Raw genomic sequence first — 12,912 nt, 5'->3', positions numbered from 1 at the left:
TATTGTAGTGTTTTCAAGATCTCTCATTACTAAAAGGCTATTTTTTCAGTTGGAAAATCTTAACATTAAATTTTTTAGCAATTATATTTCCTCCTGGCCAAGATGAATTCCAAGTTTTTAAATGTTAACTCAAAATGCTTTTTTCTAGCCATTCACCAAGAGAGAATGCTTTAACAAGCAAAGGAGTAGAAGAGCTCTGAATTATTATACGAAAAAAGCTGGCCTTGAAGGGATGTGGAATTTGATTTCTCCACCATGCAGCAATTCCAAAACGGTGATGTTTAAGTAAATCTTTCAGCAGTGTAATGCCTACAAAATATTGCACGTCAGAAAATAATTTCCTCCTTCTGGTAAGATAGGTGGCATTAAACATTAAGTACATTTCAGCTTTAGTAGTTTTCATCCTTATGACTGCAACTGTGATTAAAGCATACTGCTTCCTTTACTTCCACCGTAAGAATCTAGAAAGGAGATTTTTTTTTAAGAAAAATGATAAAAAGAATTTTTACATTTGTGTGGTCATGTTTCATCAAAGGAGCAAATCTATTTACATTTTTAAAAGCCAAAATGCCTGTTAATATTCTTGCTTTTTTTATGCCACATATTGAGTCAAGGAACTAGATTCTGACCATAAGCTAACCAGTGGACAGAAAGACACCTAGATAAGAAATATATGAAGCTATATATATAACATCATCAAACCAAACAGGATCAATAAAAATAGCCGACTTGACAATAGCTGAAAATAATCAGTCATGACATGACATGAGGTTCCTGGCAGAAGCAGTGACTCCTACTTTATATGACACTGCAAACATACACATATACTATGAAATGTTGGGAAAACACGTAGTGCCTTCATGCCATGAAGCATAAGCATTACTTAGTCCTTGCAGTTTCTAGACTATTTGAGTTCCATGCAGTTGTGATTTGTATTTGCTATTAATAAATGGCTATTTTTCCACATGTGCTTAGAAACTTTATTAATAGACTATCAATTTTCATGCCAAATATTACTGAAGAATCTCTATTTCTTCTAAATAAATTTCTCAGTTGATCATGTTATATTTCATTCTTTGCCACATGTGTAGCAATTCTAACAGGTCTAAGGAAGGCCTGAATTATGCACCACAGATCCCACAGTATGCCTAAGTGCAGGTGCTCTCACAACTTTGAATACTGAGCAAGGCAAAAGATCCTGTAGAGCAGAACTGGTACTCCCTTGGAAACATAAATGTGGAAAAAGCACCACTCAGAAGGGCTTGCTTGCCTCTAGGAGAACATTTTTTCAGTCTGCCTAGTACTGAATTCAAAAGTGAAGCTTAGTATTATGTAAATGAATACTGAATTATGGTCACCTGAAAAATATAAAAACAAAAGAAAACAACTTGGTCCAGGTATCTCTAACAATGAGCTGAAAAGCAATCTTGTGCAATTTCCTGTATAAAACCCGAGAGCAAGAATAGAGGTGGATTCAGCTTGTACACTGGCTATGTTAAACAATAAGTCCCAAGAAAAAGCACAAGATGCGATAATAAGCTTGCAGCATCGCAGGCATTTTCTGGACTTAAAATACTTCTGTGTTTCTGTAAGCACCAACGTTCGTGAACTCATATTCATGATCTTCAGGCATATTTCATGCCTATTGTACCTTCATTTACAGCTGCCAAACTAGCACACAACTACTGGAGTATCTGTAATGCACAGGATAACAAAATGCAATATTGACACTGTGCAACCTGGGTAAAACAGAGGATATAAGTTCATCAGAATTACAGCAACAATTCTCAACTGTATATGTAGCTGAGCGTTACTCAAGAAAATTGGCCATATTCTGCACCTCACCAAACCCAGTCCTGAACGAATGAGGACTTGAAACCTCAGTTCTGTCTCCCTTTTGTGTACATACACTTGCTGTTTGAGGCAACTTATTAGCGAAAAAAGTTTGTAATGCAAAACTTTTCAAATCTGACTCGCAACCAAAGCTATTCTGCTGAGAATAAAATAACGGTTTTTCTAACTCTGAGTGAACTGACAAAAATGGGTGTAAGCTCTGTTTAATGAGCTATCCAAAGTCTGATGCAACCATGAAGTTATTTGACTTATTGCATACCTATTTGTGATAGGACCTCAAGTTAATCAAAGCTTCTGGGTAGATCTGCCCAGATCTTCTTCTTGCAAGTAACCCCAAAACAGCAAAAGGAGTTTTAAATCACAAAAAACAATTTTAAGCAGGAACACATAGCCCTTTTTAGTAGAGAAAATCCAATTTAAAATTCAAAATGACTGTACAAGACAGAGCATAAGTAAAAACGGTTTATAAACAAACCTCCTCTTACACCACAGGGTCTTTCCAGGCAGGTCCTTTCCTTCAGGTTTGGTTTTACTCCAAAAACGTGGTGCCTTTTCTGGGCCTGAACACACTGCACACAGAGTTTATGGCCCCCAAGAAAAGTTTATCCTCCCTACCATGTTGGAGGTCTGGCTAAATACCTGCACCTGGCTCTTCTCAGTCCGGAGCAGCAGCAACCTCCCCTTCTCTTCAGAGGGATGCAGTCATTTCCTTGACACACCATGCAAATGTCAGCAAGGAAATGCCCTGGTGCCTGTCCATTACAGCCACAATTCAGACTGCATATTCAGTGAATATGCCCAGGACTCCTGCTCGTTCTGAGCAGCGACATCCTCCCCGACAGGGTTACCATGCAGCCGGCATCCTGGACAAATTTTCCAAACTCATCAGGTTTTTGGGAGGGGAAGACTCACCACCCCCCCTCCCCCAAATGGATACAAGGCAGCCTTCATATACAAAACATTTCAGTCCATTTTCCATTATTCTGAACCACAGGAGACTAGGACATTCTGGACAATAAACCCGGTGTGCAGTCTGGGACACCCTAAGGAGCTCTGTGCACAGATACACAAGGGCATAGAGAGAGTGTTGAGGTGACTGCATGGGGCTGGTTGGACCCAGCTAGTTCTTGTATTAAGTCCACTTTTAAAAAAGACAAGAATATGATGCAATAAGAAGATGAGGAAAACACAAGGCAGCCCCCAGAAGCAGCAATAGCTGAAGGCAGGAAACAAGAAAGAATTCAAAACCAGTGACTGTAATGGTACCCTGATTTCTTTTCTTCCACAATAAAAAAGAAGAGAAATCAGAAAACTTATCTTCATTCAGTTGTCCATTCAGGAGCTATACTCAGCACAATGGGGAATAGCATGCAAATCCCCCCGCACTGAGATGAAAACATACCATCATTTTTTACATAAAAGGCAACCCATGTCAGAAAGAGAAAAATATGTGTTTAAAAAGATAAACGAGGGATATTTTTAGTATTATAATAATAGGTGCTCAGATCAGATGCTCTGTACTGTAGAATTAGGTACAGATATTTCCCAAATTTATACTACTTACTTTAGTACTGCAGCAAAAATTACAAAAATAATCTATATTCCTCTCAGGGGAGGAGTCAACTCTCCTCTTCTCTCCTATTTTATGCCATTATCTTCAAAACAGAGAAGGGAACTGAACCTTCCCATTGAAAGCAATGGAAAAATTCCCCTTAATTTTTATGGTTAAAGACTGGTTTGCTACTTTTGAGTAAATGAATACAAAAAATTTACTCAAGAATATGTAAGGTGAGGCTATTGCATGGATTAGTCTACTTTAAAAAAGTGACAGTTGTATGAGAAGCCAAAAACTGAAAGAGCTGGGCTTGATTCTTGCAATAGCTGAATCCAAAACAAAATGTCCCAAATGGAAGTGTCCTAATACCTATCTCTTAAGTTGGCTATGACAGCTGAAGTCCCTATCCAATGCACGTGCCAGAAGGCACCAGTTTCTACAACTGTTTGCTTTAAATTTTGATTGAGTAAAAAGTATTGATACCTTTTAGTATTAAGTGTACCTGTGCAAAATCCGCTGCAAGCCGCATCTTCCCACCTTCACCAAGGGGCCTTATTAGACTGGCATTGCGAATGAAAAGTTCAATTGCTCTTTGAGCCATGGCTTCAGTGTTATCAAAGACAAAGTCAAAACACTCAAAATGTCTGAAGTAGTCGCTCATGACTCTTGCTATAAAACCCTGTAGTTCTTTCATGTACAGAGAACAAGGGACATCTGGTTTTCCCGAGCTTAGTAATGATCTGCCAAAAAAGAAAGAAGAAAGAAATGAGGGCAGCTAAATTCATCTTTAAAACCCAACCAAAAACTATTGGAATCTTTTTAATTTCTTTCCTACCCCATGAAGTAATTTCCCCTTAGTGGCATGAATTATAGAGCCTCATTTCTGCTCAGAATAAAGAGTGTGTAGCTCCCTCTGAAACTGTAGTCAAAAATCTTCTTTATTAGCCATTCTCATTCTAACGAGATAAAGGAAATCACCCCCTCCTATCCAACCCACAGAGCCTCCATCAGCCTGGAGCCTAAAGCTCAACTCCAGCCCCTAAATTTAAATGTCCTAGCTGTTGATTTAAAACTCTAATAATGGATCACAAAATATAAGCACATGTCACAGGGTTACTAGTTTAGTTTATTCCAAATTCATTCTCTGCACAGAATTAGTTTCCTAGATTGCTCCAAACCCGGGATTATAGAGTCAATCTAATCAGCACAGAAGCAGCACAGAAACTATAGAAACACAAAAATAATCACCTGTCTCTTTCTTTGAATCATAGCCAACAGAGCTCTCCCAGACTCAGGAGCTTGAGCACACAGAGCATCTAAAAGAACTTAGCCCTTGGCAGGAATCAGTCTATCCACCTAGAGAGGCATTTTGCTAGGGCCAGCAACAAAAGAGACAGGGTAAAATATTGTTTAAAAAAAAAGTTAAAAGGAAAATAAAAAATGCCTCTGAAAATATATTTTCAGTGAGTTTCTGAGAAAGAAAACAGATAAGCAGGGGAGAAGTGATGTCTACTGACCAAATCTTCCGCATCCACAGGACATCTCATGATACAGGCAATGTCAGAACAGAGATACCAGCCAAACCAATGCTCAGGAAGAAAGAGTCAAGTAGAGCTAGGACTGAAGATCTTTGAAGATAAAGAATACTGGAAATTTTAATCTAAAATTTTACAGAAAAATAGCGTAATACAATAAATCTGAGCTTTCAATAAACATAATTTTTTGAACCATTTCATATTCAGTAACACTTTAGGAAAAAAATTGTGCAGTTTTGAATCTGAAGTTATATGCTTTATCTTGAGAACAAGAAGTATTGACAGCACTGAGGACTGCCCACAAAAAGTAAATTTTTGAAACAGAAGAGCTGTTTTTTTTGAGCACAAAAGGAGCCCCTGCTTGGTTTTCTTTTCTTTTTAAAATGAATTTTACTCAACTGATATGGAAAAAAAAATCAAAAAGAAAGATAGATGCTACCTGATTAGAGTCATTTGTTTCAATAGTAGGTCTAATTCTGCCTTCTGTGCTAATTGACCACCTTACATTACCTTCCCCCAACAAACAAGGGCTCTTGCTGCAAGGACATTGTGGCAATAACAATTTATTATGTTTATGAGGATGTCTAACTAAGACAATGGTAAATTCAAAAAATAGTGCTAGTTACCCAGAAAAATCTTCCTGGTGCATAGTGATGATAATAGCTTCCACTGAATCTCCTACAGAGTTCAGCAACGGTTGAACAGCACTACCCATTAGATCATGGATTGCCTAAAATAGAATAAGAAAAAGACAGACAGAAATAAGGAAACAGAAACTAGAAGCATTTGCATTTTGACACCTTAAAAATACCTTGACAAAGGATCAACAGTTCATTACACACAGCTGCCTTTTAATTTCAACAGTGGGTTTTATTACTCTGTATTAGAAATTGCTTAATAAAAGGCAAAAGCCTAACATAACACTTATCTTTATTTGACCGTATCAGTAAAGTACAGAAATAAGGCTATTTACAACTAGCATGTATGTAAAGCTTTCATTTGAAAAGGTGCAGTACAATCTGACATTCCTGAGTTGTAAATATGCATGTTTTGGTGCACACGCTTTGTTCAGCCGTTCTCTCCCCAGAGATACGCAAGCTGCTCTTCTCTCCTCTGTGCATGACCCCTCCCAGGGAAGGGCACAGCAGGGTGGATGTGGATAGCTGTCATCCGCACAGCCCACCAAGAACCCCCACAAAAAAAAGCAGCAGGTAGCACAAAGATCACAATTTGGGGGAGAAAAGGAGAGGGACGATAAAAAAATCTAATTTTTGTCATTTGTGTTCCAACCATTACAAGAATAGTCTTAAATGCAAACACTACTTAAGCAGTGATTTTGCACATGCAACACATACGTAGTTGAATATTTGAAATTAATATACACTGTTGGCATAAAGACTATACTGACACAAAATAATATCAAGAAAATTAACACAACTGAAGTTAAAGTGCCCATTTTACATATGTCAAATAAAGCAAACCTCAGCCCTAAATCTAGGGCATATAGACGCTCAATTACCTTTAAGGCAGTTGTGATTGTTTCCTCAGCAGCTGCTGGAAATGAGCTCTGATTGGTAATTACCTAAAAATTTTAAAGTAATTGTTAAAATACTCAACATTCAGTGAATGATTAGAATCCATAACATTTAATTCCAGTAAAAAGCATGCTGAGTTACTCTTAGTAATGAGTGGTTTAGAGGTATAAATAACTATCAGTAACTATAAATAACTATTCAGATAGAATTGTCAGTGTACCAGTATCAATCCTTTGCTGTCAAATTTCCTATGGACTCTGCTTCTACTGAAGACCAAGAAAGGATTCAACTGAGTTCAACTGAAACTTAGCTGAAGGGTTAACAGAGTAAGAAGAAAATTAAGTGGTGCATTCTCCTACTACTAAGTGTAGGATTTACGGAGAACTGTGCAAGCAGCTCTATGGTAAATATCTGAACAAATGGTTATATTCTTCCTTGGTACTATGACTGTTATAATATAGCATGTTAAATAGCTGCATGTACAGCTATAATAAAATTTGAATTTTAAGTCAAGGAATGAACGGAGGAATATTCTACCATTTCCTTAGTTATGAACACACCATATTAGAATATTTTTAAGCCAGATAACTACTAAACTCAAAGTCTGAATCATATCAGATCTCCCTCCAACACTAAGGCGCACGGGGTTCATTACTAAATACATCAGAGAAAGCAGACTTAAAAGTTGATCTGCCATCTGTTTGCAAAATCCAAGCAAATTTTATATGCCTTTTTTTAACATTCTTCAAACATACCCACAGTCAGGAGTACTCACGATCCTGATTCTAATGAGGCTAGGATTTAATTATGATTAACTACAACTACCACTGTATCTGTTTGTTTTAATCTGCAGAGACTGTGTAACCATTGGCACCACTAAGTCAGTAAACTGGAATTGTTCAGAACTGTGCTTAGTCCTGCCAACATTTCCAGGCCAGACTTTGGTCACAGTAATGAGGCATGGAGATACTCCTGAGGTGGTGATTCTCTTGATTTCATCCTTCATTTTTCCTTTTCAGTTTGGTTACAATTGTGGGAAAGCAGCAAGGGTCTTCTGAGAAAGACAAGCCTAAGCTGAGGCAGATGCAGACAAGGGCTACCAGGCTGACCAGTACAAAGACAGAACTTACTTGATAAGAAAAAACAGAAAGAGTATGATCGTTTAGGCTCATAAAACACCAGCTGTGAGATGTGATTATTCTCAATAAACACATCCTTCACTCTGCTTTTAATAGTTGCATATTTATAACATAGTGGTGCTCCTAAGTACCAACCAAGTCTCAAGGCATTGCCCAAATGCATAGTAAGATGCAGCTCTTCACCCAAATTGTTCACAATCCACTTTGAAATGAATCAGGGTAGTATCAAAGCATGACCAAACTGGAGGAGGAATGAGGGGGTAAGAAAGATGAGATCACCTGATCACATTATTATGCAAGCCAATGCCAGTAACTGTTACAAGTTCATTTTTGAACACTTAGAAATTTGAAATATAAAAATTATTTTTAGGGCTTTGTCATAACAGAAAACAAATCTTTTGCGGAGAAAACAGACCAGGAATATCAATCACTTCACCTAAAAACATTCCTATTCTTACACTGAGAGCTATTTTTTGGTGACATCTACATGCAAAATTGACTGATGAGTTCCAGATAACCATCAGTGATCTCAGTTGAGTTTTGCAATGTGAGATTCGACCCTGTTAGAGTCTGTAGCATGTGCTTCAGTTAAAATACTGTTCTGCCTCATCAAAAACCATAGCCATTCTCTACTATTTATTACAGTCAAAGCTGCCAGCAGAATTTCCATTATGGCTTTTGAACTATGTGCTATCCATGTCTTTGATAGCTTCCTATTTTACTAGAAAAATAATATATAATAAGAAAATAAGCAAGCCAAAAAATACTACTAAAAAGTAAACATATGCTAACACATCAAACAGACTCCGTTGCTGGAATTTTCAAACAGGGTCCCCATGGTCATAGAAACCAAAACCCTGTTGCCAACACCAGCAGCGCAGCCAGTTGTTAACTTGGAAAGTCCGTCTCCTCCTCCTCTCATCCATCCCCCTCACTGGCAGGATTGAGGAGAAGATGACCTGGGCTCCCAGACCCTTGACCACCATCCCCAGAGCTCTGAAATCCTGCTTGATGGTCTCCAGTTTGCCCTTGGTGTCATTAGCGCCCACATGGAAGAGCAGCAGTGGGTAATAGTCCGAAGCGTGGACAAGCCTTGGCAGTCTTTCCATGATATCTCTCACATGAACCCTGTTTGAAGATCGACAACTGATGGCAAGAGATGGGATCCACCTCACGAGGCGGGGAACAGGTTGGCCAACCTGGTAAGGAGGGCTTTAAACTAGGAAAGATGGGGGAAGGGGAGAGTTATAGTGCCAGGGTAGTTGGCAAAAGACAGCTCAAGTCGGGATGCCTCCAGCAGGTGAATGCAGCCAGGGAAGTGCACATGGGATGTGGCTATGGAGGACCCTCTTGTATCGCTCCTGGGAAACCTGCATGCTCGATCACCTCTCTGAAATGCCTGTACACCAATGCACACAGCATGGGGAACAAACAGGAAGAACTAGAGATCTGTGTGCAGTCGCAGGGTCATGATCTCATTGCCATTACAGAGACATGGTGGGATAGCTCGCATGACTGGAGTGCTGTCATGGATGGCTACGTACTTTTTAGGAAAGACAGGCCAGGAAGGCGAGGTGGTGGAGTTGCTCTTTAGGTGAGAGAGCAACTGGAATGTATGGAGCTGTGCCTAGGGGTGGATGAAGAGCGAGCTGAGAGCTTATGGGTAAGGATTAAAGGGCAGGCTAGCATGGGTGACACTGTTGTGGGTGTTTACTACAGGCCACCTCATCAGGAAGAGGAAGTTGATGAGGCCTTCTACAGACAGCTGGAAGTAGCCTCACGATCCCAGGCCCTGGTTCTCATGGAGGACTTCAACCACCCTGATATCTGCTGGAAAGACAGCACAGCTAGGCACAAACAGTCCCGGAGGTTCCTGCAGAGCATTGGTGACAACTTCTTGACACAGGTGGTGGAGGAGCCAACAAGGAGAGGTGTGCTGCTGGACCTCGTACTAACAAACAAAGAAGGACTGGTGGAAGATGTGAAGGTGGGGGGCAGCCTTGGCTGCAGTGACCATGAGATGGTGGAGTTCAGGATCCTGCGAGGAGGAAGCAGGGCAATAAGTAGGATCACAACACTGGACTTCAGGAGAGCAAACTTTGGCCTCTTCAGGGACCTCCTTGGAGCAATCCCATGGGTTAGGGCCCTAGAAGGAAGGGGGCGTTCAAGAGAGCTGGTTAATATTCAAACATCACCTCCTCCAGGCTCAAGAGAGGTGCATCCCTATGAGTAGGAAGTCAAGCAAAGGAGGCAGGAAACCTGCATGGATGAGCAAGGAGCTCCTGGCAAAACTCAACCAGAAGAAGGAAGTATACAGAAAGTGGAAAGGGGGACAGGCCACTTGGGAGGAATATAGGAACATTGTCAGAGTATGCAGGGATGCGACGAGGAAGGCCAAGGCCCATTTGGAATTAAATCTGGCAAGGGATGCCAAGGACAACAAGAAGAGCTTCTTCAAATACATCAGTAGCAAGAGGAAGACTAGGGAAAATGTGGGCCCTTTGCTGAATGGGGTGGGTGCCCTGGTGACGAAGGATGCAGAGAAGGCAGAGTTACTGAATGCCGCCTTTGCTTCAGTCTTTACTGCTCAGGCCAGCCCTCAGGAGCCCCAGACCCTGGAGGCAAGGGAGAAAGTCTGGAGAAAGGAAGGCTTTCCCTTGCTCGAGGAGGATCGGGTTAGAGATCATTTAGGCAAACTTGACACCCACAAATCCATGGGCCCCAATGGGATGCACCCACGAGTGCTGAGGGAGCTGGCAGATGTTATTGCTAAGCCACTCTCCATCATCTTTGAAAGGTCATGGAGACCAGGAGAGGTGCCTGAGGACTGGAAGAAAGCCAACGTCACCCCAGTCTTCAAAAAGGGCAAGAAGGAGGACCCAGGGAACTACAGGCCAGTCAGCCTCACCTCCATCCCTGGAAAGGTGATGGAGCAGCTCATCCTGGAGGCCATCTCCAAGCATGTGGAGGACAAGAAAGTGATCAGGAGTAGTCAGCATGGCTTCACCAAGGGGAAATCATGCTTAACCAATCTGATAGCCTTCTGTGCTGGAATGACTGGCTGGGTAGATGAGGGGAGAGCAGTGGATGTTGTCTACCTTGACTTCAGCAAGGCTTTTGACCCTGTCTCCCATAGCATCCTCATAGACAAGCTCAGGAAGTGTGGGCTAGATGAGTGGGCAGTGAGGTGGATTGAGAAGTGGCTGAATGGCAGAGCTCAGAGGGTTGTGATCAGTGGCGCAGAGTCTAGTTGGAGGCCTGTAGCTAGCGGTGTCCCCCAGGGGTCAGTACTGGGTCCAGTCTTGTTCAACTTCTTCATCAATGACCTGGATGAAGGGACAGAGTGCACCCTCAGCAAGTTTGCTGACGATACCATCTGAACATGAGGAAATACTTTTTCACTGTGAGGGTGACAGAGCACTGGAACAGGTTGCCCAGAGAGGTGGTGGAGTCTCCTTCTCTGGAGATATTCAAAACGCGCCTGGATGCAATCCTGTGCAATGTGCTCTAGGTGACCCTGCTTGAGCAGGGGGGTTGGACTAGATGATCTCAGAGGTCCCTTCCAACCTCAGCGATTCTGTGATTCTGTGATACAAAACTGGGAGGAGCGGCCGATACACCAGAGGGCTGTGCTGCCATTCAGAGAGACCTGGACAGGCTGGAGAGGTGGGCAGAGAGGAACCTCATGAAGTTCATCAAAGGCAAGTGCAGGGTCCTGCACCTAGGGAGGAACAACCCCATGCACCAGTACAGGTTGGGGGCTGACCTGCTGGAAAGCAGCTCTGCAGAGAAGGACCTGGGAGTGCTGGTGGACACCAAGTTAAGCATGAGGCAGCAACGTGCCCTTGTGGCCAAGAAGGCCAATGGTATCCTGGGGTGCATCAGGAAGAGTGTTGCCAGCAGGTGGAGGGAGGTGATTCTCCCCCTCTACTCAGCCCTGGTGAGGCCACATCTGGAGTACTGCATCCAGTTCTGGGCTTCCCAGTACAAGAGGGATGTGGCACTACTGGAGCGAGTCCAGCGAAGGGCTACAAAGATGATTAGGGGACTGGAGCATCTCTCTTATGAGGAAAGGCTGAGAGAGCTGGGCCTGTTTAGCCTAGAGAAGAGAAGGCTGAGAGGGGATCTTATCAATGTGTACAAGTATCTGAAGGGAGGGTGTCAAGAGGATGGGGCCAAACTCTTTTCAGTGGTGCCCAGCGACAGGACGCGAGGCAATGGGCACAAACTGAAACACAGACGCTTCCATCTGAACATGAGGAAATACTTTTTCACTGTGAGGGTGACAGAGCACTGGAACAGGTTGCCCAGAGAGGTGGTGGAGTCTCCTTCTCTGGAGATATTCAAAACGCGCCTGGATGCAATCCTGTGCAATGTGCTCTAGGTGACCCTGCTTGAGCAGGGGGGTTGGACTAGATGATCTCCAGAGGTCCCTTCCAACCTCAGCGATTCTGTGATTCTATGATTCTGTAATTTAGTCCTCATTTGCACATACAATTTTTCTTTCACGCTGCTGTCCAAATAAATACTTTAAAAAATATCTGTAGGAGTTCTCATCAGCTAATAGGAAAATAAGCATACAATAAAGCAAAGAACTTAACATCGTGCCAAGAAGATACATATCAAATGAAGCCTACCTTCATAACTGACTGGTGTAGTTTGTAGAGCGAATTGACTACAGTGACATTCCTTCTCTGTCCCTCTGTGAGAGGTCCAATCACCTGGCTGGCATCTCCTTGGGTAGACAGCTGCAGTGATTACACAAATTGTTAAAACAGTATCAATTCTTTAAACAGAGCATCACCTAAAAATGGTAATTAACTAAATTTAGTACGTGGCAGAAAGCCATAGTTCCTTCTTTGGTAGCAATGTTCTTCCATTTAACTCTTGTCTCGGTTCATGTGATTTCCATAAAAAGCGCCACATTTCCAGATAATCCAAACTGAAACAACAGGAACAAGAACCAAGACAGACTGCTGTCTCAGCTTCCAAAACTACAGCAGCCAGGCCCAGACCTCTTGCAGACACCCAGTCCCAGCACATCTTGAAGCACGTAATCTAAGAATCAGCTGAAGTCACCTATTTGAGGAGACAGTATAAGCCAGTAGCAGAACTGGAAATGATATACTAGCTTTCCGTCCATAGTTCTAACAGCTATTCAAGCCTCTCCTTGAAAACTCAGTTTCTTCTAATAGGTGGCTTACAACTGTGTACACATTAGTACTTTGTACATGCACAGGAAATAGAAACACAAGGACCAAAAATGTTAGTTTTGTCATTAAAGAGAGCTCTAT

General features: G+C 41.9%; 1 protein-coding gene across 3 annotated transcripts in view; it reads right to left on the bottom strand.

Moving 5' to 3' along the window:
* The window catches only part of COG5 (component of oligomeric golgi complex 5), a 194,637-nt gene that overhangs the window by 17,827 nt on the left and 163,898 nt on the right, over positions 1–12,912 (bottom strand). For 2 of the 3 annotated variants that reach the window (XM_067316262.1, XM_067316267.1), the window contains exons 15-18: positions 12,256–12,366; positions 6,464–6,526; positions 5,571–5,674; positions 3,912–4,149 (exon numbers count right to left, since the gene is read on the bottom strand). In XM_067316262.1, coding sequence (XP_067172363.1) covers positions 3,912–4,149; positions 5,571–5,674; positions 6,464–6,526; positions 12,256–12,366 — 516 coding nt within the window. Of the gene's footprint in view, positions 1–3,892; positions 4,150–5,570; positions 5,675–6,463; positions 6,527–12,255; positions 12,367–12,912 lie in introns of all 3 variants that reach the window. The other variant, XM_067316272.1, reaches the window with a different exon arrangement.

Source organism: Apteryx mantelli, chromosome 1 (genome assembly GCF_036417845.1).
Source record: "Apteryx mantelli isolate bAptMan1 chromosome 1, bAptMan1.hap1, whole genome shotgun sequence".
In the NCBI taxonomy this organism is placed as follows: domain Eukaryota; kingdom Metazoa; phylum Chordata; class Aves; order Apterygiformes; family Apterygidae; genus Apteryx; species Apteryx mantelli.
The sequence above is the reverse complement of the archived record's forward strand: the minus strand, read 5'-3'. Positions and strand labels throughout refer to the sequence as shown.